Below are 25752 nucleotides of genomic sequence, written 5' to 3'. Positions count from 1 at the left end.
CCCAGGAACATCATTTCCTCCCCGCCTGTCCCTATAAGCCCTGGGGATGGGAGGACTGCTCCTCACTACTGCTCACCTCTGGCCCCTGCCCTCACCTCTGCATTACAGGCTCTTCCTGCCAACCCCTGGGGTAAATTCTGTTCCCTGCTGGGACCCTGCCCATCTGCCCTTGATGTGGGCAGGGTCTGTCTGGTAGCACTTATTTCCGCACACTCGGTTAGCTCAGAGCTCATGACCCCTTCCAGAACCTGAGAGGGCAATGTTCCTCCAGGGGGACTCAAAGGGGGTCCAAACACAGAGCTGGGCTGACCCTCAAAACTGACCTCGGGGCTCTCCTCTCACCTTGCACTTGAGCTTTCCCGCCTATAAGTGGGGACACGGTAACGTGCACCCCACAGGGCCTTCTATGAGGACATGCTGCATCAGTTCCAGAGGGCCACCTGACATTTTCCATCATTATCTGTTATTCATCCCCTCCATTTCTGGAAGGGACCCAGGAGAGTCTACATTCAGGGTCTGGATGAGTCAGGATGAGGGAAGCCACGCAGGAAACACTCATACACCCCGGATCAAATAAAGGCCCCAAACTTCCGGAAAATGGCATTTGCTAGTACCAGGCAGAACAGGGCAGCGGGGTGGGGTGGGAGGCTCTAGAGCTGGCCTGGGGTTCACATCTGCCCCTTTCCAGCTGCGTGACCGCCGGCGTGCCTCAGTTTCTTTGTCTATAAAATGGAGACAGTAGTGCCTACAGCTGCTACTGACGTTGCGAGGCTAAGTGAGATGGTGCAGGTCATGTACTGGTGACGGGCCCTGGCGCAGAGTGAGTCCTTAATAAACAGTAGCTGTCACATGTCACTTCAATGTTTGCTTGGCCTCAGTTTTCCCATCCGTAAAATGGGGCTAATCAAGGGCGCCTGGGTGGCTCAGGTCATGACCCCAGGGTTCTGATCCCTGGTGCTCCCTGCTCAGCGAGGAGTCTGCTTCTCCCTCTGCCCCTTCCCCTGCTCCTGCTCTCTTTCAAATACATCAATAAAATCTTAAAATTAAAAAAACAAAACAAAACACCAGGGCTCATCATGCCTATCTGGCAGGGCTGCTGGGGAATGCAGGGGCAGGTGTGTGGAAGGAAGCTCCTGCCTCTATTCCTGCCGTGGCCGTACCTGGCCTGTTTGGGCCGCGGCCTGCAGCGCATACTCGGAGACAGCCGATCCCACAGAAACGCTCCTGGCCGAGTCTTTCCGCTGGGGTGAGGCAATAATGCTGTCTCTGGAACTCAATTTATTGAAGGGGGCTCTCTCCGACGCAGGGCAGAACTGCTGAGCCTGCAGGCCGCCGGCCCCGGGGGTGGGCGGTGCAGAGGAGCAGAGCCGAGTCCCTTACACAAACATTTGCCGAAGGGTGCATTTGGGCCTGTCAATGGCTGTCGATATGGACAGGCTCCCTTTCGGCACGTCAGGATTTGGGGACTTACTGAGTTGTAAGCTTGGGACTGTGCACTCAGTCCTGACTTCTCTGGTTGTTCGTGCGCCTTTGCTGGTATCTTCCCCAGCCTGAGACGGAGGGCAGGGCCCGGCCTGTGCTGGACGCTGTGCCAGGCACGGGGGCCCAGAGAGGAACCCGAGGACACAGTCTCCATGCAGGGAAAGGCATTAGTCCGGTGAGGATAAACCATAACGAAATAAATTACGACACGGCACGGAAGTACAGGGATGGAGCTGGGAGAGCAGAGAATGGAGCTGTTACTGATACGTAAGGAGGGGGGCAGAGAAAGGGAGGGCTTCCTGGGGGAGGTGTCATTTGAGCTGGGCCTTAATGGCTGCATAGGCACTGCCTGCTTAATAAAAACTCGAGGGCCGAGCATTCTGAGCAGAGGGAAGAACACATGGGAAGACACAGAGCACCGCATGGCGTTCGGGGAGGTTTGGTGGGACTAGGCTGGAAGAGGCTCCTGGAGTGGGCAGGGCAAGGGCATATTCTGAAGGGTCTGGCAGGCTGAACTACAGCCAGAGGCTTTTGTCCCTGTCTCTGTGGCATTCGTAGCACACCTGAGAGGGGTGCAGTCTTGCATCCCTGAGACACTGCTGGGAAGCCCTGCTTGCTAGCCCGGAGCAAGACCGGCGAGGCCCAACTGGAAAACTGCCACCCCATACGGGCTGCCTCCTCTGAGGGTTCCCCTAAGCCGCTGCACGACTGGGGAAACAGAGTGCCACTGACTGGGACAGTAAATGATCACGTCCTGGCTCCAGGCTCCATCCCCACACGGGCTTTGTAGCCAACACCCCCAGACTGCCCCAGGTGACACTGTTGGCTCCCCGCTGCCCAGTGGGGACGGGTGAGGGGAGCAGTGGCAGGCGCCTGGAGTAACTGGTCCACCCAGGAAAGCCCCCGAGAGTCGTGAACCCTCCAGTTGTCCCTGGGACTCCTGGGTGGAGGAAGGCAGCCTGCCACCTGAGACCTCAGAGCAGCTGTGGCCAATGCTGTGGCTGAGACCACAGAGCCCCAGTCACCAAGCCCGGCTTTCCCAGGCAGGTGGGGGGAAGAGACGCATTCCCAGCCGGGTAAGGCCACTTCCTGGGCAGCCGTCATAAAGCCAATAGGATCCTAAGTGGGTGGGAGGCTAGCAGCTGCCCTTTACTGCCTGGCCGTGAACGCACTTCTGAGATGCGTGGGAGAGGTATGGAAATGGGATTCAAGTTCAAAGGTCCCTTGATATCCCGAGTGCGGAGGTGCACACTGGGAGGGCCAGTTGGGGGCACCTGCCACGCCTTCCACATGCCCACTGTGGCCTGGTGTTCTCAGGACTTTCCCTCATCCCCTCCTGCCTGATTCCCCAGCAACTTGCTGGATAGGACAAGGCCCCTTGTGAGCCAGCCCCCCACTGTCTCTACTTTCTCTGTTTCAGCCACGCCGGCCTCCCTGCTTCTCCAGGTGCCAAGCTCAAGGTCCCCACTGCTCAGACAGCCCTTTTGTGGGCACAAACGTCACCTCTGCAGGGAGGCCTTTCTAGACCACCCACTCAAGTAATGTATCCGGCCTTTTCCACTCAAACCCGCTGCCCAGCTAGGTCACAGCCTCACCCCTGGGCCAGGAGAGAGCAGGTGCTCACTGAGTATTTTCTGGGGATGGACTGAATAATCACCGAGGCCACGTGATGCTACCAAAGTGTGTAAGAGGTGGAGTCAGGTCCTGTGACCATCAGGCCCCCAGCAGGGAGTGGATGGTCCTCAAATGGAGTAACCGAGGAGGGTCCACCAAAGAGGTGGCAGAGGGCAGGGATTTCAGTGTGAGTGACCCCCTAGGCTGGCCACGGGGCCCTGGAGAGAAAGTGCCGGGTAGAGAGGGCAACTAGATGTGAGCCATGGCTTTGGGTGGCAGTGTCAGCCAGCCAGCCACCTGGCAGGATGGAAGGCGGGGGCCGGGAGGGTGGGATGGGGAAGGGATAAACCTCCTGACCCCAGTCTCTGCCTCTCCCCAATCTCCTGCCAGGCCTCCCAGTGACCCGACCCAGCCGGAAGCTAAAGGGCATGGAGGCTATGGGTGCCGTCCACACAGATCAGCCTCTCGGTGTGAAGCAGGGAAAGGGGGGTGGAGAGCAGATCTGGGGGGCACAGGGAGGGCACCCAGCACACGCAGGGAAGGAGACAGGGCATCTCGCCCGATGCAGCCCAACAGCAGTCCTCTTGGCAGCCCCGGCGCTTACCGTGGAAGTGCTCGGCCGTCTTCCGCCGCAGGGCCTGCAGGCTCACCTCCGAGTCGGCCCACTCCAGGACCAGTCTCCGGCCGTACAGGTGGGTGCTGTGACACAGCGCGTGGAAGGCTCTCTGGGGGAGCAAGGGCAGGAAATGGAACTGCGAGTTAGCGGAGACCGACCGCAGACGCTGCATCCTGTTCGCCTCCCGCCTGCCGGCACCTCAAGCTCCAAGGCCAGGTTCTAGCCCTGGCGACACCTGCTCTCTGGCGAGGGTGTGGGAGCTGTTGGGCACTTTATTCAATTAGCGGCTTACATTCCCAGGGAGACAGCTGCAAGTGACCATGCCGTCAATATAACCGCCTGTAATTGGTGCCCGGGCCCGCGGCCGGCTCCTTTCCCATGCTGTGTCCTGTCTGGGGAGGGCCACCCCATGAGCCGGTTCGCCTCCCACTGGGCCGCCAGGGGCCCCAGGCCCCTTGCTTTTGCCTGGTGGCTCTGTCCTTCACTAGGCCCGAGGAGTCTGTCCCCCATCTCTCTCTACTGCCCGAGGCCAGGCTGCCTTCAGCCTCCGGAAGGCCCCCGCCCTCCCAGGTGCTGGCTCCTTCTCCTGGCTCAGCAGCTCTGTCCTCCGGCTCTCCACTGCTCCTGGCGTCTGAGTTCTGCCTACTCCCCTCTCTGGTGTTTGGGGCTGCTTTACTGAGATGTAACCCACACACTGTGCAAGTCACCCATCCCATCTGAAATACGCAGTTCGCTGGTTTTCAGGATATTCAGAGTTGTGCGGCCGTCACCGTGTCAAGTTCAGAACACTTCATCATCATCCTCCCGGAAGAAACCCCACACTCAGGAGTGGGCGCTCCACACCCTCCCCCGGCCCCCGGCCAACACTAGTCTGCTTTCTGTCTCTTTGGATTTGCCTGTTCCGGACATTTCCGACGAATGGAACCACGCGGTCCTGGCGAGCTCCCTCTTAAACGTTGCTAGAGCCCAAGCTAAGCGGCACCGCCCGGGGGCTCGTCTTGCTGCTCTCCCATGGTTCAGAGAGGCCACGCGCCTAGACCCCGGAGCCACCGCATCTGGGCAGGGCAGGTCCTGTACCTCCTTGCTTCGAGACCTTGGGTAAGTTAATGAATCTCTCTGGCCTCAGTTTCCTGGTCTATGAAGTGGGAATGTTAATGGCATTCCAATCTAAGGGTTCTGTGGGAGATGAGAAAGAGTTAACATGGAAGGCGCCTACAACAGTGTGGGGGTACACAGTAAGTGCTCAATAGATGCTAGCTCTCGTCCTGGTTGTGCCGTTACTGCCAACTTATCACATCTGCAATTTCCTTCTCTCAGCAGAGAGGCCTCGGGTCAGTGGTGGGTGTGGACAGGGCCAGCCCCAGGTGCCCATCAGCACGGGAAGCAACAGTGGCTAAAGGTGGCGTCTTCGTCTGTGCTTCTGGGCTGCAGTCAGCACCCTGTGGTACGAGAAGAGGGGCCGTGGGGCTCGTCCTTCTTGCTTCCTCCATGCTGCGCGGAGGCAGTGCATGCCCAGGAGAGCTCCACACCGGAACCAATCCACCTCTGGCCCTCGCCTTCAGCACGACTGTTACGGGCTAGACCGTGTTCCCCCAAGAATGGATGTTGGAATCCATGCCCCTGGTACCTCGGGTTGTGACCCGATTTGGAAATAGGTCCTTGCAGGTGTAGTCCAGTGAAGGTGAGGGCATCCTGGAGAAGGCGGGCCCCCTAACCCACTATGACTGTGGCCACATGAAGACAGATGCAGGGTGGATGCCCCGTGGAGACAGGGGCCGAGGAATGTCGCTGTCACCAGAAGCTGAGGGAGAGGTGGGGAAAAGACTTCCCTTGACAGGAACCCAACAACTCCCGCCCCTTTGATCTTGGACTCCTAGCCTTGAGAACTGTGACACAGTCAATTTCTGTTGGTTTCAGCCACCCAGCCTGTGGTACTTTGTTACGGCGGTCGAGGTGACCCTGGGTAAGGCCGATGCCCCACCGGGAGCCTCGGTCTCCTCCTCTGTAAAATGGGCTAATTGTGGGATGAACACGCAACAAGCCCTGGGGCTCGCCCACAGCGGATATTCCACCAACAACTGAATCTGAAAAGCACTGGTGGGAGGTTGGGTGGGACATGCATCTTTTTTAAAATGAGACATGTGGTCAAAGTACAGAAACGCTTTGTTCTCAGCTGCACTTTTCTGAGAAGGGCCAGGGGCAGGAAACTTTTTTTTCCCCTTTTTTTCTTTTTGACTTTAATTTAAAAAACTCTTTCTGACTGCCAACAGAGCCTCTGCATTTTTTCCATACGGGTATAAAAACGCATCTGGACTCCGAGCCGAAATGGGCCATTCAGAGCTTTAAAACACATGCGTTCTCAGCGGGCACAGCAGAGAAACAGCCTGACTGCGGGAGCTGGGGTTTTAAGATGGGGAGAGAAGTCAGTCGGGAGTCTGGTGTGGCGGGTATTCGTCCTGGCGCCCGGGTCCCCGAGGAGCTGCGGTCCCGGGGACGTAGGTGGGCGGGCATGGCCACGAGGCTGCATCTGGTGGGAGCTCAGCCGCAGAGAGAAGGGAGGGAGTGGGGGCCTGGGAGGTGGGCTCGGGTGAGGTGCCCCCACCCCGGCCTCCCTCTGCGTGCAGCCTTCAGACTGGCGTTTCCTTCCAACCCCTGGAGCCCCGTTCTCCATTGCTGTGCCCCACCAAGGCTGCAGAGGGCTCGGCTCAATGTAGGAGTTGCTAGACACTCCCTTTCCTCGCTTGCCTCTGATGGCAACCCTTCCAAATTCTCATCTCCTCTTTGGAAGGGCTTTGCAAACTCCAGAGGTGAGGTGGCACAGCTATTAAGACTGGGGGCTCTGGGCCTGGGCTACTTTGGTTCAAATCCCCACTGCACCACTTACAAGCTGTGTGAGCTTGGGCAGGCTGCTTAACCTCTCTGGGACCCGTTTCCTTGAGTGGTGGCAGCAGCAAGTGGATAGGAGGAGCCCGTGACCTGTGAAGTCTAACACTTAGAGCACCGTTATTATTATTATCATTATGGATGCCCTCTGCTCCCCTTATGCCACCAAAGAGCAGGAACAATATTCGGTGGGACACAAAAGCTCTCGTGCATTTGGCGTTGGAGCACAGCACGTGGTTCTCCAAAAACAGCAGGACCAAGCTTCCCTCGTCCCAGTCCCCTCCGGTTCATAGGAGACCAGGCCGCTTTCCTGAGTGCCCGCTGCCTGGCTAGTTGCAACGCAGTGGCCTCAGACTGTTGCAGGCCGCAGGGACAGTGACTCGAGGCTAAAACTGGCCTTGGACGATCCAGAGTAGTCGTATTTCACTAAAAGAGCCTAAAGGGAGCTTGTTATCTTTGGGGGATCCTAGAAGGCAGGGGGTGGGTGAGGAGGACACAGCCCAGGCCTCAAGGGGCTTTCAGGCTAGTGCAGAAGACACGGAAGGTTCCAGGCACAGCAGAGGGGAATGTGCAGCCCTGGCCACTCTGGCCTGGGGCCCACCTGCAGCTTCCTCCCCGGCCTCTGTGCCTACTGAGACCCACGCCACCTTCCTCCCGGGAGTTCTGAACCTCAGCTGCAGGCACAGCACACCTCTGCCAAATCAGCTCTCAGGGCCTCGTTCATCTGGGGGTGCCCAGGAGTTGGTGCAATGAGGGTGTCTCAGAAAAGGCGGGGAGGTAGACACTCCTGGCCTGGTGCTTCTCTCCAAATCCTGCTTCTGCTGCCTGTCTTCTTCCCTTGGAATGAAAGGGCCTTCTTCCCCTTGATTATGGATCTCCTGGGTTGGAACTCTAAGCTTCTGATCCCAACCTACTCATAAGAACAGACATTATTCACCCATTTCAGTGAAAGGAAAACAGGCGCCGGCGAAGGTCCCTACACACGTCAACTTCCTTCTCGCTTCTTTCAGACCCTGTACCTTCCATCCCTGGGCCTCTGTAACCTGCTCTGGCCGCGGAAGGGCTCCCTCGTCACAGCCAACCTGCTGGTGGCCCAGGGCACACCCTGCTCTCCTCACACAGATGAAAGCCAGCTGCCCTGCCTGTGCCCTGCCTGCGTGGCCTCCAGCCCAGCACCGGCCCCCTGAACACCTGCCTGCGGGCCGGCCTCCTCGGCTCAGCCTTGAACCTTGGAGGGAAGGCCTCTCTCCTCGCTGCCCCTAGCAGTGCTCAGGACAGAGTGTGGCCCAGGGAACATGGTCGCTCCCCTTATCTGTGGGGGATACGTTCAAGGACCCCAGTGGATGCCCAAACCCACAGGCGATATGGAACCCACACATACAAATTTTCCCTATACGGACGTATCTATGGCAAAGTTTCATTTATAAGTTAACCACAGTAAGAGATTTAACAAAAATAACCGCGAATGAACTAGAACAATTGTAACAATAAACTGTGATAAAAGTTACATGAATGTGGTCTCGCTCAAAATATGCTACTGTACTGAATTCCCCCTTCTTCGTGTGATGGTGTGAGACGGTAACGTGCCTGGGTGATGAGATGGAGTGAGCGAGGTGCATGACGTGGGCGTCTGACGTCGTGTGAGGCTACACCGACCTTCTCTGGAGGAGGGCCACCTGCTTCTGGACCACGGCTGACCGTGGGTAACAAACTGTGGATAGGGGGTAGGGGGGCTACCATATTCACGGAGCCAACCGTGGAACTCTTTCACCGAAGGTCTGCAGCCTGGAAGGGACGCTCAAGTTGGTCCTGGCCAGAGATGGAGGACTGGCTTAAACATCCTGCTGTGGTCCCTCCACACCCCTATGATCCAGACCACGAAAGACAGAGGAACAAGGAGCTCATGTCTTCGGCTGCCCATATGCATGGGACGCTCTGCCTTCCGATTAGGACATGACCTGGTGCATACACGGTCTTGCGTCTAGCAATGGAGAGGGGAAGATCTGCTCCCAACGGGTACGACTTTGGGACCTCAGGGGACAGGAACAGCCCATGCCACCAGGACTCGGGTACACACCACCAGACCACCTGCTCGGGTCACTGCAGAAGCCCGAAGATCCAGAGTGGAACTCAAAGTGTGCATTATTTTGCCCGGGAGGAGACTGCCACGGAAGGGGGGAGCCCCTGCTCTCTGCAGCTGCTTCCTCTCATCATCCGATGGCCAGTGCGGGCTATTCCTGTTCCTTTTTGGAACATTCTCCCAGCTTTTGCAGCCGACTCCCATGGGCCATATAACTGGGCTCTCACACTCTGGTTTCTGTTTCGGGTGAGCCATCAGGAGGTGCCAGTAGTCCTGGAGCACCTACTGGGCTCCTCTCAGACAGCTCCCACTGTCACTAGGCCCTGGGGGCATCAGCATCCCTGGCAAGTCCCTGAGCCCTACTTACTCCTCCATAAATCCCTCTTGGATCATCAGGGAGGAGGCTGTTTGCTGACCCAGATGGCTGCCCCAAGTTCCTCTGCCTTGACCCGGGGCAGATGGACTTCTCACTTCGGATCGCAGGTCTTGGGGCCTGGCCCCACTCAGAGAATTGAGGCGTACTGAGGCCAGCGTGGGCAGGTCTGGCTGGAGTGCAGGCTAGCTACCACCGTCGTCTGGTTCCCTGGCTCGGCTGTCCCAGAATCACACCCCTTGGATCCCCTCTGACCTGAGCCACCAACTGTGGGCTCCGAGAACCCTAGCCCCCAGCTGCCTCTTCCGCAACACCCCCTTCCCCCACCCCGCAAGGAAATCTACCAGGGCTAGACGGTGACTGGGCCCGGCAGCCGTCTTTCCGGAACAGGGAAGGCGCTGGAAGGCTGCCAGCGCAGCACTGGCCTGACCTTTCTGCAGCGCTCCCTGGAGACAGACCTCCTCCTCCCGGCAACAAAAGTCCACTTGGTGCCCTTGGCTGGACTTCCCGGCCCGTGGGCCCGTGGCTCATGGCCCGGGCCTGAGGACAGGACTCCTGTCTTTACAAGTCCAGGCCCTTCTCGGCCCCTTCTGCTCTGTGTCTTGCAGAGTGGGAGGGCTGCCTCTCTCTGCAGACGTCAAATCCACCTGAGCATGGACAACAGCAACCTGAGCCCAGCCATCTGCCATCTGCGCCCCCGATGCCTGGAGCAAGTGTGACCTAAGACGGCCAAGAGCGACCCCCTGTGCCCAGGAGCCCGGGACCGAGTGACAGGAGCGGGAGCTCCGGGCCCTGGCGGGGACCGCTGGGGGCTTGGCTCCTTCTCTCTGCGGAGGTGGCTGAAGAATGTGGGGCCTGTGTTGCTGGGAGGAGGGTCTTCCGGGCCGGCATGCTCGGCGTCTCTCTGGGCAGCATCCCAAGCTCTGAGGGGCAGAAGCTTCTCGTCCCTGATTCTCGGTGCCCACAATCCCCAAAGCAAGCTCTCGGCACGTCCTGCCAGCAGGCGGGAGCTGGTCCCCGGGATGACTGGGGCTCCTGGCATGGGACTGGGGGACTGGGGTACCCCACTCGGCACCTCAGTCCACTGCAAGTGAGGAGACTGGGGAGCTGAGGACAAGTTTCTCAGAGAGACAGCCGGGGGGCCTTGGTTCCAGGCTTCGGCGACTCCGTCTCTCAAACAGATGTGTCTCTTCCGCTTCCTGCGTTCATCTGTGCAGCTCTATCCAATTCAGCTTGACATCCCTGGAGCACCCACCATGAGCCAACACTACGGTGGGGGACATAAAGGTGAGGCGCTACCTCTGACCTCTGGAGAGATGAAGGAGCCACCGGGAGAAGAGAACCAATGTCAGGTCACCAACGGTCAGCAGGGACCAGGCAAAGAGGCGGTGCCGCCTGCTAATGGCCTTGGGCTCCAAGTGGGGCCCACAGCGTGGCCCAGCTGCCTTCCGGCTTTGTGACCTGAGGTGGCATGTCTCTGGGTCTCCACTTCCTCCGCTGTGAAGTGGGGGCACTCTGACCTCCTGCGGCTGCAGGAAGAATAAATAAGATGGCAACAATTCATTTACCCCACTGCCGGGCACATGGTAAGGGCCTGAGTCCTGGTCCCTGCTGATGCCCTCGGTAGTATAGCTTTTCCAAAGTTATGAGTAGTGCTTCTGGAGGGGAGAAAGTCATCCAACTCCACTGGGCTGGTCAGCTCTCCTGGGTAACGTGGACTGACTGCCTGATAAATCTGAATGAAAACTCTGGAAGCTGATCTTCCCCTGGGGGCAGAGGCCTGCAGGGAGGGACGGGGTGAGCAGAGGGGTACCTCACGGCACGCTTATCCCCTGGAAATGGAGGAGGCACCCCTGCTAGGCTGAGGAGAGGGGCTTATCCGGACCCTGGCTTCTCAGCCTGTAAATGTGTTGGCTGAGCCTGAATCCCTGCCTTGAAATGCAAGGCTCAGGATTCCAACATGCTTTTACTCCTGGGCTCTAACGATGGGAATGAGGTAAAAACACTGTGAATAAGCCGCGGGCATGAGGGTCTGCAGCTCACACACCTGCCTGAACAGGAAAGTGGGGACAAAACCCCCATCCCCGAGTGGGCTTGTAGTTAACGTGTCTGGAAGACAAAGAATACCCAAGAGCCAGGCAGCAGCCCCGACCCCGGGGGCCCGGCCCACTCTGCTGCCGCCCTTTCTGTGGTGCCGTGTCCTATGGCCTGGGCCTGGCCCTTCATCTTCACAGTTGCCTCAGGGGGCGGTATTATTCCTGACGTGGGGGTGGATGAGTGACCTGGGGTTCGGGGATCTAACACCCCTTGTCTGCATCCATGGCCTCCTCATTTCCACGGGGTGATGGCCCCTTCGGACCCTGCCGCGCTCCCACAGGCCCCACGGAGACTGCTCTACTCCCTCCTTACACTCAATTAAGCAAACATGTGTTGAGCACACACCACTGATAACCTGACGGCGACCATCGTTTATAGGGCAGGCAAGACAGTGCAGGCCTGCGTGGGCCGCACTGGGCACCCGGCGCCAAGGCGGCCGTCCCGGCCTCGAGAGGCCGTGTCTGGCTCCCTCACGGTCGGCCCTGTGCACCACGGGGCTGGTTTTGGCAGAGTCTGCAAGGTGACAGCATGGGTGCGGCCAGGCCCGATGGTGGCCCCCTACACAACCCTCAGCAGCACCCCAACCCTGGGGCACAGGGGGCGGGCATGTGTCCACTCCCCACCCCCCGCCCCCTCCCCCAGCAGGGTGCCAAAGCGAGGAACGGGCAGGGACACATTAACCGGTGCGACCCCACAATTAAAGCTGCCGCTGTTGACCACGGTGAGAGCAGCTCTGCCTGCCAACACCAGCCGCCATCACGTCTCCCCGCTGCCGGCTCCCCCCAAGTGTTTATTTAAGCCAACACATTGCTCTGCTAATTGGATAACATTCCATGTGAAAATAGACCTTTTAAAACAACAGCAGCGGCAGCAAATAAAACCAGCTGCAACTGCCAAAGTACAAAGGCGCGGCGGGCTCGGGAAGGGAAAAATTAAAGGCGCATGCATGGGAAAAAAATTAATATTCTGGTTTCCGGGCCGCGAGTCCATTCTTCGCGTCCTTTCCCTTCCGGGCCGCCCTTCCCTTCTCTCCTCCAGGACCAGCCTGCTCTGGGCAAAGAGAGAGGAGGTGGCGGCTGCGGAAAGAATCCCAGTGGCTACCGGGGGCCCCTCCGAGGCCAGGCTGCTGTTGGGCCCGGGGGTCTGACAGCTGACACGTGTGCTGGTGGGGCTGATCCTAGGGTGCTCACTCCTTCTCTGGATGCGGGGGGGGGGCTCATTTCAGCCTGGGCGGGCTCCCAAGAGATGCTCTGCCCCCCCACCCCCACCGAAACGTCTCTAATTGGCAAGCCCCTCTCTCTGCTGGGTGCTGAAGAGAGGAGGGGCTGACGCTCGGGGTAAGTGAGCAAGTGACCGTGAGGGAAAGCCCTGGACGCACGGCTTCGGCATCTGGTCGGCACGTGGGCCGGCTCTGCCCAGTCCTGGCTGCATGACCCCAGGGCCAGTGACTTCACCCCTTGGAGCCTCAGTGTCCTCAGGTGTCAAATGCCACCCACCACTTACCTCCTGCAGTCCTGGGAGGAAGAAGAGTGACAAATGCAAATGCTTAGCACCCTCCCTGCCGAAAACAAGGTGTGAGAAGTTGACAGTTTTGATCAATGCCAATGTTTCTAGAAGGAAACATCAGGGTCCAGAGAGCCATGTGGTGCCTGAGACAGGGAGAGAGCCGTGCATGTGGGCGCAGACCCAGGCTACCCAGGGAAGACCACTGCATCTGGGACGGTTCGAGTCCTTGACTTTCCAGGCCTCCCTCGTCAGCCTCTGTCCCACGCCCCTCCACCTCGAGGGGAGAGGTTCTTTGAGAAACATCAGCTCATCACCTCTGGAGTTTTAGGGAACTCTGGCACTTTCAGAGGGACTGACACTTCCTGGCCTGGACATCAGGGCCAACGAGCATCCTAGGATGGGGGAATGTGCCGGCTCACTGAGCCCGTGAGTCCGTGATGAGGGGAGACAGGTCTCCTCCAGCGTAGTGCCTCGGCCCCGGAGCCAGAGCTGGGCCTCCCGTTGGTGCACAGGGATCGCTCCACAGGGATCGGTCCACGGGGCTCCGCAGCGGCTGCACAGATGGATGGAGCTCGGCGGCCGTGGGGAGCCACGGGGAGGGAGTGATGCAAATCTCCTGCCCAATTCCCGGGGCTGCTGCAGGTTGGGGCGAGACAATGCGTGCGCGGTGTACATGTCACATACAAAGCCAGCGCGATCGGTCGCGGGAGCCTCTGGCTATTGTCATCAGTTGCCTGGTTACTCCGAGCTCTGCCACGACAGCCTCTGTGGAGCCTCATGCCAGGAATCTCTTTCCAGTTTGGGGGTGTGCGCTTGACCCAGAGGGGCCTGACAGATAACAAAGTCCCTGATCACGTGCGGGGTGCGACACGGTGTTGTGGAGAAAGGTCGGAGGACTCAGTGCGTGGCGCGGGGGTGGCGCAGATGGGCACGTGTCAGGGCCCCAGCAGACGGCAGTGCCGAGGGGCTGCCTCTAGGGACCAACCGGGGCCTAATTCTCTCCTCTGACAGCCGATGGAGGGGCTGGTTGATGCTGGGGAAGGAGCACTGTGCTGGGAGCCGACATACCCAGGTTCAGGCCCCGGCCCCACCTGGAAACTGTTAGTTCCTCCATTGCTTTCCAGACTCATCGCTGTGTAGTGCGCTGTTCATGACCCCCTCCCGCCTCGCCCCTCTCCCTCACATCTGAGCACTGCCCAGGTCCCCGGGAATGGGGGGGAGGCTCCAACACCAGGTTCAAGGGTTGCCGATGCCGAGAGTGACGACCTCCATCTCCGCAAGGGCGTCCTGCCAGGCAACGGGAGTGAAGCCCCCCGTGAGGGATTCGCGTGGGTCAGGGAATCAGTCAAGCCCTGAAAAGGCTTCTAAAGGAGGTGTCCCTCCTCAAGGGCTTCCGAAGGAGGAGAGCCACACACGGGAAGCCCGCTGTGGGAATGGGGATCAGGCACATTCCTCTAGCATTCCCACAAATTCCTCCTGCGGCAGTAAACCGAGATCTTGGGGTGTTCTACTCAGTGTCTCCTCATGGCCTCGTGCTCTGTCTTCAGACTCACAGCCACCCTCGTGCTGGCTCAACACATACAGTAGTCAGAATTCTATTCACCAGCATGCAGCGCACACGGCTCTCTGGGTCAGCGGCGGGCGCTAAACGTGCCACTCGGAAGACAATAAAGTTCTTCAGACAGACACGGAGAAGGAGAGGGAGAAGCAGCTTCCCCGGGAGGCGAAAAGAGCAAAGGGATGTGTGCAGGGAGGACGCGCTCCCGGTGGGTTCACACTTTGGTGAGGGCCGGCTCGTAGGGTGGCAGCCACAGGGGAGAGCTGCTGCAGGGGTGGGGGGATGCCAGGGCCAGAAGTGGCCCCAGAGCCTGGCCGGCCGCCTGTCAGAGCTGAGGGGCAGGAGGGGCCAAAGCTGGAGGGGCTGTGAGTTGAGTCCTCCCTGTCCTCGGCTGCCCTTTCTTCTCCCGGAGCCCAGAATGGAAGGCAGGCGGGGAAGGGGTGAAGCGAGAGGAGTGACCTGCATAAATCACCAGAGGGCTGTGCTGGCCGGCCGGCCTCCGGAAACATCCTCTGCAGCCTGGCTCTGGTGCCATGAGCTGCCCAGCTGGCCACTCGCTCCGCCCTGTCTACCCGAGGGGCCCCTTCTGTCCCTGGGATCTCAAAGGACACAAGTGCCCTGACCGCGTCCCCGCAATGCAGTGCCTGGAACTGGAGGCCGGGAGCCCACGGCCTGGTCTGACCCTCCGGCACCAAGAGCCGCGTCAGTTCTGACAGCAACCTCTGCCCTGGAGAGAGGCCGCTGTGTGGAAGACGGATGCCTTCCAGTTGCAGGGCTTGGATGGCTCTTTGCTCTGCTCTGTCCCATCCCTCCTCCTTTTCAGATCAGCGCCCTTGTCACCAGTGTCACCACCTTCCTCCTCATCACAGCTAACAGACGGAGCTCCCAGGGCCAGCACCATCCTAAGAACACCACCCCATCCCCACCCCACGACAACCCAAATGAAGAAAACCCTATCACCGTCTCATACAGGGGGAAACCGAGGCACACAGAAAGTAAGGCGCTTGCCCAAGGTCACACAGCGGGTAGCGGCACAGCTGGGATTCTGACTCAGGCGGTCGAACGAGCCCCCTCGGAAGAGGCAGCTCTCTGGGGCGGGGGGTGGCTCCCCCCTCCTGTTCTCCCCTGCTCACAACCTGATGCAGGACCCCTGATAGCAAACAACGGTTCTGTACCCCTTGCTGTCTTACAGCTGAGGAACCTGAGGTGCAGGGCAGGCTCGGGAGGCCAAGTGGCCGGCAGGAGGGCGCTCTGGACGGCTGCTCTCCGAGGCTTCCCTCCAAGCCAACGCGGGTCCCCCAAAGGTGCCTGCCCCGCTGACGGGAACCAGGGCCAGGCAGGGCCTGTTGCGCGCAGGGGGTGCCGCTCCTGCTGCCACGCACAGGAGGCAAAGGGAAAGACTGCCAGCCGAGAAGAAAGGGGAGCAGATGTCCGGACAAACGCGGCCACGTGTCAACAAAACAGGCACTTGAGTTCAAGACGCTGAGACAAAGGTGGCTGGCAAGGCTCCCCGAGGTCCCATGAGTGCCCTCTGTGCCTGCGCGGGTTCCCAGGACCCACAAAGGCTGCAGCTGTGTCCCTGAGATGTCACCTTCCGCTCCTCCCACTGGGCCTCTGGCAACGGCAGCTCGCCGAAGGCCAACGGGTGGGATTCTAACACACAGCCCCTGCTCTGCAGAAGGCCGCCTCGTGTGACGTGGAGGGGATCCCGCCCGTTGCTTCACCGTACCCTTGAGGAAAGATGAGGCCAGCAGAGGGGAAACACACAGGCTCATGATGGAGCCCCCAGACATAGCTGGACCCCCGACCACACCGTCTCTGCTGCTGGGCTGGGCCCCGCACCCACTGGACTCCCCCCGCCCCCTGTGCTGCACTGAGCCCAAATCCTGAGAGGCTTCCTTGATTCCAGAATGAAAGGTGCTGTGTCTCCAAGGAGCCTGGGAAATTCTGTACCTGTGCGTATACACCTGCCTGGGCTGACCTCACCTATAACCAACACAACTGAGAGGCCCCAGCCACAAGTGGGAAAATGTGTGTCCCGCTGGCCACGTCTCCTTCCCGAAGCGCTGGCCCCCAGCCCCTGCCATGCTGCACGGCGTCTCCCACGCTGCTCGCCTCAGGGTGCTCACGACCGGGGAGCTCTGTCTGAGCTGGGGAGGCCCGGGAAACCCACCGGCCTCCCTACCTTGTATCCCAGGTTCCTGCGGATGTCACGTCGGGGGTGGGGGGTGGGCAGGGAGGGCAGGGGACACGGAACTTGCCCTCCTCCAAACACAAAACCCAGGGCCTTTTCTTCTGAGGGAGTTGCACAAATTAGCAGGGTCAGGGAGAAAGCAGGAGAACCCCACGGGGCAGCGACACGCCCTCATCCGTTAAGAGGTTTAGCTGCTTCTCCTACTAAGGGCCCAGAGGACAGACAGGGTAGGCCGGGGAGGGCTCGGTCTTACCTTCGCGTCCTGCTTCGTGAGGAAGTCCACGAAGCCGAACCCTCTGTGTGTGCCTGTTCCGGTCATCTTCTTCGGCAAGCGGACGGTCTTCAGCTCCCCGAAGGTGCTACAAACAAAAGGCAAAACACAGCAGTTTAAGAATAGAGGCCTGCAAGGGGGCTGGCGTACGTGTGTGGGAGGGCAGGACCAACTCTCACACATGAATCCTTTCTGGTTAGAAAAGAGAAGTACTTGCGGGGCATGTGTGGAGGCACGTGTGTGTGTACACACACACACACACACATACAACAGTGTTGCCTTCCCACTGGCTATCACATGCTCCGGGGCATGACTGGCCTTCTCTCCTTTCAGATCCTGGCCATCACGGTGGGTGGGGAGCGATGACCGGGGTTGGAGATGCTGATGGAGAATTTTTGGTTCCTCTCTGACAGGCTGGCACACTCAGCCTCCCCTTGCCTGTGGGGCTGTCTGGCAGGGGGCACGCAGCCCTGCACACGCGTGGCCAGGGCACAGGGCTGCTTGTGTGCTCAGGCCAGGGATCCGGACTCGGAGTCAGCAGGGTCTCCTGACCTGAATCTGCCTGCACGGCTGAGCTGAGCACACAGCAAGCCTGCGTGGAGCGAGCAGGATGAGCCTCTGCCCCCGGCCCCGGGCCCGGGCCCCGGGATGTTTCTTCAGTGCTCAGTGCTGGAATGACACACAGCTACTCCCTTCTAAGCCCCACGTCCCCTACCTCCGGGCTTTAGTTTTGATATCTGCTAAGCCCAAGTCAGGCAAAGCTTTGGAGAAGAAAATGGCTTGGCTCCCCCTGACAGGGATCAAACAGGTAAACACAGCTTGGACCATCCCTTGCCCTCCCCCAACCCTCTCCTCCCAGATAAATGTTCGAGAAATTCCCAGACAAAAGGATCAGGCCTCTCTGGCTCTCCTGTCTCATTCCCCCACCCCAACCCTATCCCGATGGCCATTTATCAAATATATATGCACAAATTGCCACTGATAAATATTTAACGTGTACGGCATCTGAAGAGGTGTTATTTTATTTGAAAATCTACACACACTTGTGGGTGGCTAGGCACACGGCACATACACTCAATGGCCTAGGATGCTTCAGGGCCAAAGACCGATTGGGTAAAAACACAGTAAAGGCCATAAGCTCTCGTGAAATGATATAAGCTAAATCCGAGGCGTTAACCCGCAGCCCTGCCAGCATGACCAGGCATCTGCCAGCCCAATTTCTGAAGGCAGGATGGTGTGTAAATGCGGCATTATGAATCCTCAAAATGAATCTGCACGTCTCCTCCGAGCTCCCCCAGCAGCTCCCCCCCAAGGCTGGCGACAAGGCCAGCCTCCCGGGGAGGGGAGGGGCTGGAGGGGGTAGGCCTCGGAGCCCTGTCAGTCTTCCAGGCCTGGCTGAGGCTCTAGCTCAACCGGAGGGGGCTCGAGGGGGTGTGGTTGGGGCCCAGAGGCTGGGCAGGTGGGGACAAGCAAGAAGGTGAGGTGGGAGGGCCTGAGGAGTGGGGCCTGCAAACCCTGCTTTATTCTGCCACCTAAAGGCCAAAGCATCCCATGACAGGCACTGCCTCTCTTCCTGCGTGGGAGCCCCAGAGCCTCGGCCAGGGAGGGCAGTGGCCAGATGAGTTTTCTCGTAGGCTCATTCAGATAAACGGTCCTTTGGCTCCAAGTTCTTCAGACAAATGTAGGGACCGCAGGGATGGTGCATCTGATGGCCATGAGGACCCAAGCGCGACAGTGGTCAGACTCAGACTAGTAAGAGATGCACCTCCACGTACCCAGGCCAGCTGGGTGCGGTACGGACAAGGGTGCGGACAACCCTGCCCCAGGCTCCAGGCTCTTGCAGGCCTTGGCTTCACCACTGCTTCAACTCCAAGCAGCCTTTGCTCATCCCCCCAGGGCTGGGCTGAACGGCCCCCCGCCCCCCCAGCTGTCAGGGCTCACCGTGCTTCTCAACCAGGGCACCGTGATGTAGACACCTGGGCGCTCTCTGCCTTCCCCTGAGGCTGGAGCTCAGCTCTGCAACAGCAGAAACCACATCTATCTTGCTCATCAGGGTATCTGCAGCAAGGAGCCCAGTGCCTGGCCCAGAAGGGACGTCTGGTGGCATTTTGGAACAAACCAGTACACGGTAGTGACCACTGGTACCTTACCACTAACGCCCAGAGGGCTGTGTTGAGTAGGACGCGACACAGGCCATGGGGCATGTACCAACAGCACAAATGTTCGTTAGTAGTCTTGCCATCCCCATGTCACGGATGGGCAGACTGAGCTCAGGGAGGCAGCGGTTCCAGATGTGAGTCTGGGTGGGTCTGATGGTAAGCGGGAGCTCTCTTTCCACAGTAATGTTTCATTGATCCTTCAATTACCCACATGGGGACTGGCCACTTTCGGGACTGGGGTTCTCTTTCGGAGGCAGGGCCCCATCGGGCGTGAAGCCAGTGTGGGGCGACTGGGAATGGCCTGCTTGGACTCCGAGGGATCCAGTGACTTACCCAAGACCCCAGGGCAAGAGAGGGCGACAGTCCCAGTTCCCTCCGCTCCCACCATGTGTAAACCACCTGCCTCTGCCCGCACAGATTCCGATCCTATCCCTTGATGGTCCCACTGGCCTCTGCCCAGATTTCTTCATTGCCTTGTCTAATTTCTGGGGAGTTAGCCTATGTGTGTGCATGAGAGAGGGAGGGGGAGAGAAATGGCTGAGGTTAATTCTTCCCTCTGCAGCGCACTGCAAGCTGCAGATGCCCTATGCATGGCAAGCAGCTAAGGGTCCGGAGAAAGGCAAGGAAAATAATTAAAAGGTGGAGAAAAAAGCTGATGAGGAGAGGCTGAAGGTGGTGTGCTGATGTGGCCCGGAGAAGTGGCATCTCCGAGCTTGGTAGGGGGGCCATAGCAGAGGGGTGTCCTGGACCCACGAGGGAACGCGTGCACAGATCAGGGGCTCCTGTCCCAGGCAGCTGGGGGGCCTTAGGGAGGTCGCAGCCCCCATCTATAAGGCACAGAATACTGGGTCCAAAGACTCTAGTGGCTTCAGAAATCCTGTTATTCTTCAAGGGGACCAGGGAAACGGTCCTGATGAGCATGTCTCCCCCTTTCTTCTGAGAACAGCACAAGAGAGAGCTGGACTTAAGGAGCAGCTGCAAGATTAGGGTTAGATCTGAGAAGGAACTTTCCGATGTCTAGGAAGCCCTGAGATGAACGGGCGAGGCTTCAAGACACCATGATTGCTGCCATGACCCCAGCCACCAATGACCGGGTGCCTGTGAGGTGCTAAGCCTTTTTTAAATACACCGTTTCCAGGTATAACAACTGTGGGGACAGTAGGGTGACTGCCTCTATTCTCCCAGGTGAGAAAACCGGAGGCCAGAGTGGCCAGGGGACCCAGCCACGTCCCCCGGGACGCGCTTTCTCCCGGCTGCCAGTTCTCCGGCCCAAGAACAATGCTGGGAAGGCGGCCGGCCCCGGCTGCTTATGTAACTGTGCGGGATAATATAAGGCTGGTACTAATGATCTTGGAGTGATATCGAAAGAGAATTAAAAAGAAAAAAAGAAAAGGTTGGGGGGGGAATCGATGAAGTACCTTTAGCTCCTTAGAGATAAGCGATAAATACCAGCCATTATTAAGGTTCTTATCGGACAGGAAGGTCCACGGCGCCATTTTTAAGAGTGGCTTTTGAAGGAAGTTCTGCATGTACCCTTGTCTCTGGGGGAGGCCTGGCAGGGCCACCAGGGACCAGAGAGGGAGGGAAATCGCGGGGCACCCAGGAGCTCCCCCCCCCAGCCCAGACCCTGCCGCTCGGGGAAGGAGCTGCGTGTGCTCCCCACTGTGTAGATAATAGAAACCACAAAATAGCAATTACTGTATCAGAAGCTGTGAATAAAGAGGACATACCGGGCTTTTAAACATGGCCCTCTTTCCCTCCCCCACCACGCTCACACTTCATAACAAACTCACACCTCACTTTTCCAATTACTTCATTCACCTTGGGTTCACCAATTACTGCCCCATGCCGCAGCCCCACCCCCTCGGCCGCACCCAGAGCACGTGACTGCCGGCAGACCGGTGGCTTTTCCACACCTGGAGTTTGTTGTCACGTTTCTAATTCCTTCCGAGGTGTGTAGGGGTGGGAGGAAGAGAGGGGAGGGAGAGGTGGGGGGGGTGTGAGGTGTTGAGCAAGGCGAGCCAATTATGCCCAGCCCTCAACCAGGTCTGGGCATGCAAATCATGTCTGCACACAGGCCTGAACGCAGACACAGTGTGTGTGTGTGTGTGTGTGTGTCCACCGATCTCCTCCCTCCGCACACGCTGCACACCCCCCAGACCTGAACGCAGACACAGTGTGTGTGTGTCCGTCTGTCCACCGATCTCCTCCCTCCGCACACGCTGCACACCCCCCAGACCTGAACGCAGACACTGTGTGTGTGTGTGTGTGTGTGTGTGTGTCCGTCCATCCACCGATCTCCTCCCTCTGCACACGCTGCACACCCCCCAGACCTGAACGCAGACACAGTGTGTGTGTGTGTGTGTGTGTGTGTGTGTGTGTGTGTGTGTCTGTCCGTCCGTCCACCGATCTCCTCCCTCTGCACACGCTGCGCACCCCCCAACTGGACTCCAGCCCTGGCTGGCAGCTGCTGGGGTTTGGGCTCTGCTCCTGAAAAGGGATGAATCCTCCCCTCTCTCCGCTCCTTGTTTGAAGCGATGGGATCAGGAGAAAGGAGAGAAGTGAGGGCGAGGCACAGAGGGCCCTCCAGAGATGCAGAACTCGACCGTTGTGCATCTGCTCTGATGCCTGGCTTCTGGGGCTTAATGAGCTGACTGGGAGGCTGGCCTGCCCCTCGGACCTGTACGCTGACACCAAGTAGGGGTCAGGCACACCTTGAAGAGCCTCGGCCCCTCTGCTCCCAGGACGTAAGTCCTTATCACTCTCCTATTTGGGTTTGCTGGAGGAGCCAGCAGCGTAGCAGAAGTGCCGAGTCACGTGGGGAAGTCTGTTGGCACGCCTTCTCTTCCACCTGCGCTCAATGCACTGCTGGGGGGGGGGGGAATCTCAGTTGTCCCCCAAGGGACCCAGAGTCAGACAACAGTGTGGTCTCAACAAGATGAAGGGGTGGTCTGGGATAAGAATAAACCCCAGGCTTCTTTTCCTTCTGGAGGTAAGAAGAAAGAGCTAAATCTCTTGGCAAAAAAAAGCTTTTCAAATACACCCCCACCACCAGCACCAATTTTCCGACACAGATAGCATATCCGTCCGTCCCCCTGGGACTTCCAGGCTTGGGCCCCCCAGCATGTGGAGCATCTGCTGTACATGATCTCACAACAGTCTTAGGAGCTAGGCACTGCCATTCCCATTTTGTCAGTGCAGAGAATGAGTCTCAGGGAAGTCATGTGATTTCTCCAAGGTCACTCAGCAAGTTCTTATGTACCATGGGAGTGGGGTGTCCTGTCCAAGGTCCCACAGGTGGCAACGAGCTGAGCGGGGCTCCAAGTGGGCAGCTCGTCCCCTTGTGCCTCTGATCACTCAGCATTTACAAGCCCTGTCTTGCTCAGCAACAACCAGCCCAAGGTTCCCTGTGTCCTAGGTGCTGGGAGGGAGGCAACAGTGGGTCAGATGGGGACACGCCTGGCGGGCAGGCAGGGGGGCCCCCTCTGCCCTGCAGACACAAGAGGACTCTACAATCAAACCTCTTAACTCAGCCGATTGGGAGCCACAGCTCAGGGCTCCTGATCTCTCCCCTCTGTGCCCACCGTCCTAAAGAAGGGTCCGCCCATGAACTCACGGGCTCACCAGTCATTCCCACTGGGGAATGAACGTGGCAGGTGGGCAGCTGCTTGGCCTGGTGTCCCGTCTTGAGGCCTCCCTAACAGTCCCCATGTGGAGAAGGGCCCCAACTGAGGCAAGGAGAGAGAGACAGGCCGACGAGACAAATCCATCCCCCGTCTATGATAGGTGATTTCTGCAGTACAGAGAGGCCTGGGCGCAGGCCCCAACACCCCAACATCCCACTTCTGCAATGCGTCCAAACCAAAGCCTTCGATCAAGGCAGCCTTGTCCAACCCTTCAACCTCACACAGGGAGAAGGAGGCTAATCCAACAACACTGGCTTTCCTCCTGCTCCCGAAAACCCCAAACTTATGCCTGCCTCAGGACCTTTGACCCTACTCTTCTCATGACCTGGACCTCTCCTCCTTACCTAGATGTGCCCACAATCAACTCCTTCCTGTCATTTGCTCTCAGCTCAGACGCCACCTTTCCAAAGAGGCCATTGTATTTAATGTGGTTCCCTACCCCACCAGCCACTCTGTCACATCTGAGCACTGTCGGAAATGGCTTGTTTACTTGTCTCTCCCTTCCCTGTTCGAGAAACAGAACGAACACTCCACAATGGCCTGGTCCTTAGCCCCTGTTGCGTCCGAGGAGTCCAGGCCTGTGCCCAGCACGTACTCTCAATTCAGTCATACGTTCGACCTTCAGGGTCCTGCCGGAGTGCCAGGTCCCTATCCTGACCACCCATATGCTCCTGGGGCCACAAAGTCACGTTTGGGGGGGGCAGAACACCCGGTTCTTCGGTCCTGAGGATGCGCCTTCATGTACCACAGGTGATTACGGGAGTGTGTGGCCCCCAGGGAAGCTGTTAGCTCCGAGGCACCCACATCCATCCCTTCGACTGCAGGGCATACGCTGCAGCAAGCAAACATGGGGCCCAGGATTTACCAGGGGGTCTAGGATCCAGACAATGAAGTTCGCAAACGAGCCTCGCGGGGTAAGAGCAGACACGGTTCCCTCCAGACAGCCTCGGCCAAGGTGCGGACACGGGCGGGGGGCCTGGCCGTGGTTGGCCTGCCACAGCCAGTGTGCGCTCCCCTAGAGGGAGCGTGTGCAGACCGCGGACTGGAGCCTATTCGGGCACTGGCTCTCGGAGACATTTAACCGAGACCAATTTGGGCATGCGACTTCTTTTGTTCTCTCTCGCTCTCTTTTTAAAGGGCGGCTTTTAGAGCGAACTTTTCCAATTACGCACCACTCATCGCTGTGAGAGCCGGATGTAGAAAGGTTACCTTGTCTCCATCAGAGCAGTCCTCCCTTTCACTTTGGCCTCTTGGAGGCTGAAAAATCGCCTGGCTTCCAAGACAGTGAGAAAGGAAGAGCAGAGGACAGCATTTAGCTTTTCTCAATAGCCTTTCATGGGGTCCTTTCCAGGCAAGCGTGACCCTCTCGTTTTCTAGATGAGGACTCCTGGGGACGAGCAGTTAAATGGTATCTCTGAATCAGAGTCGGGGCCCACATTCCAGAGGGGGCCTACACTCTTTTTCCAGAGGCTTCCGCAAGGAGGGCACATGGCCCCAAGGGATGGGATCTTCCGGCCTGACTCTGCCCTCGCCAGCTGGGTGACCCTGGCAGAGTCGTTTCCAGGCAGGACTGTTGGGGGAGAGCATGTGCTCACATGCACATGCGGGAACACGCGAGAGGAGTGGGAACCTGCTCTAGGCTCAGGGCCCCGGCTCCACCAGAAGGGGGCATGGACCACTCAGCCCCATTCTGGATGGCCAGTGGGACACCCGGGCCCCGGACTGGCAGATCTTCTCTTTCTTCTAAACCGTCCTGCACTCCAGATGCTTTTGAGAAATGCGATTTCCAAATATTGGTAACACAGTCAAAACATTCTGAACACTGTGTCGCCAAATACAACAGACACAGCCTGTGGGCTGCCTGTCCATCACCTCCACATCCGAGTTCCCATTCTGGTTTGGTTCCAGGAGATCAGAAGGGCTGCCCTACTTCCAAAGTGATGAAATTTCCTCACCTCCTTGTTAGCCAGGACTGGGTCTCTCCTGGCCACCTGCAGCCCAGCGGCGCCCCCCAGCTGGCCTGGGTTCGCACGATGTGGCCTCTCTGGAATTCTAAGCTCCGTGAGACACAGAGGGTCTCGCCAATGCGTTTTGCTCTATGGCATCTACTCCAGGGGTGGACCGCTTATGGCTACACATCCACCAAAGGAATCACTGCTCATCATCCTCCAGGACCTGGACCTGGATTTGAGGCATGGAAGGAATCCAAACGTGCCTCGTCCTTCAGATACTACAGGACCTTCATTCACTGGGCAACTACTTCCTGAATGTGTCCTGAGTATAGACATTGAGCTCTGTGCTGGGAAAGAACAGCGGGCCAGGCATGCTCTGCCCTCCACAGGGCACAGCCTTTTTTCTCAGTGACTGATAAGCCTGTGGTTTTCAATATTTTTAATCCTGGGTTTGATGCACATTCTCAGTAAAAGAGTTATGAGCATTCATCCTGAATATACGTACGCTTTTAATTTGTAAACGTGCTTATGTACTGCTGTTTCACTGTATACGTACACCATAAAATATTTAAAAATTAGGCCATCCGAAAGGATAAGCTAAAACATAAATTCTAAGGTTTTTCTCCTGCTCCTCCAACTGACTGTCACAGGCCTGTTTTGGAGTGTCACACCCTTTGAAGGCACACAATGGGCCGGGCATCGTATATAAGTACATCCCACGTATAACTTCATGCCATCCCCAGCAATCCTGTGAGGTAGGGGTTATGGGCCTATTTTAAGGCTCAGGCTGCTTAACGGACTTAATGGAAAACTCACAAGGCTATATTAGATGGTAGAGCCAGGACTCAACCCTAGGCCTAAGGAAATTGTAAAGCCTGTGCTCTTAACTAGCAGGGGTCCATCTGTGCACGGCTGAAGGATTCAAGAAGTGACTGAAGGTTGGATATTGTCTGCTGAACCTGAGTATAGTCCTTAGGCAGAAGATGTCATAAAAGTAGTTTTAAGGTCAAAGGTAACCCTTTAAAAACAGTAGTTTTCAAGTTTGTCCTGAAAGATGTTAATAGGTATTTTTGTATAAGAAGGCTTCTGGAATTAAATAAATTTGAGAGCTAGCTGGTTAAACAGAGTTCAGCAAGCTTCTCTGCTGCACACCTTGTCAGTGCTTTTAAGGTCTTAGGTGCATGGAAGGTGGATCTGGAAGAGTGAGAGAGAAGACATGGTATTTCTCAAACTCATCTGGCCACCGAAGCCCTCCTACCCCCAAACAAGAAAACCTATTAG

General features: G+C 58.0%; 1 protein-coding gene across 2 annotated transcripts in view; it reads right to left on the bottom strand.

Moving 5' to 3' along the window:
* The window catches only part of RBM19 (RNA binding motif protein 19), a 136549-nt gene that overhangs the window by 31997 nt on the left and 78800 nt on the right, over positions 1-25752 (bottom strand). For both annotated transcript variants that reach the window (XM_025889717.2, XM_025889718.2), the window contains exons 22-23: positions 16657-16762; positions 3701-3821 (exon numbers count right to left, since the gene is read on the bottom strand). In XM_025889717.2, the coding sequence (XP_025745502.1) occupies positions 3701-3821; positions 16657-16762 (227 nt within the window). The remainder of the gene's footprint in view (positions 1-3700; positions 3822-16656; positions 16763-25752) is intronic.

This window comes from Callorhinus ursinus, unplaced genomic scaffold, assembly GCF_003265705.2.
Source record: "Callorhinus ursinus isolate GAN/ISIS: 27379988/994484 unplaced genomic scaffold, GSC_fseal_2.0 scaffold41, whole genome shotgun sequence".
In the NCBI taxonomy this organism is placed as follows: domain Eukaryota; kingdom Metazoa; phylum Chordata; class Mammalia; order Carnivora; family Otariidae; genus Callorhinus; species Callorhinus ursinus.
The sequence above is the reverse complement of the archived record's forward strand: the minus strand, read 5'-3'. Positions and strand labels throughout refer to the sequence as shown.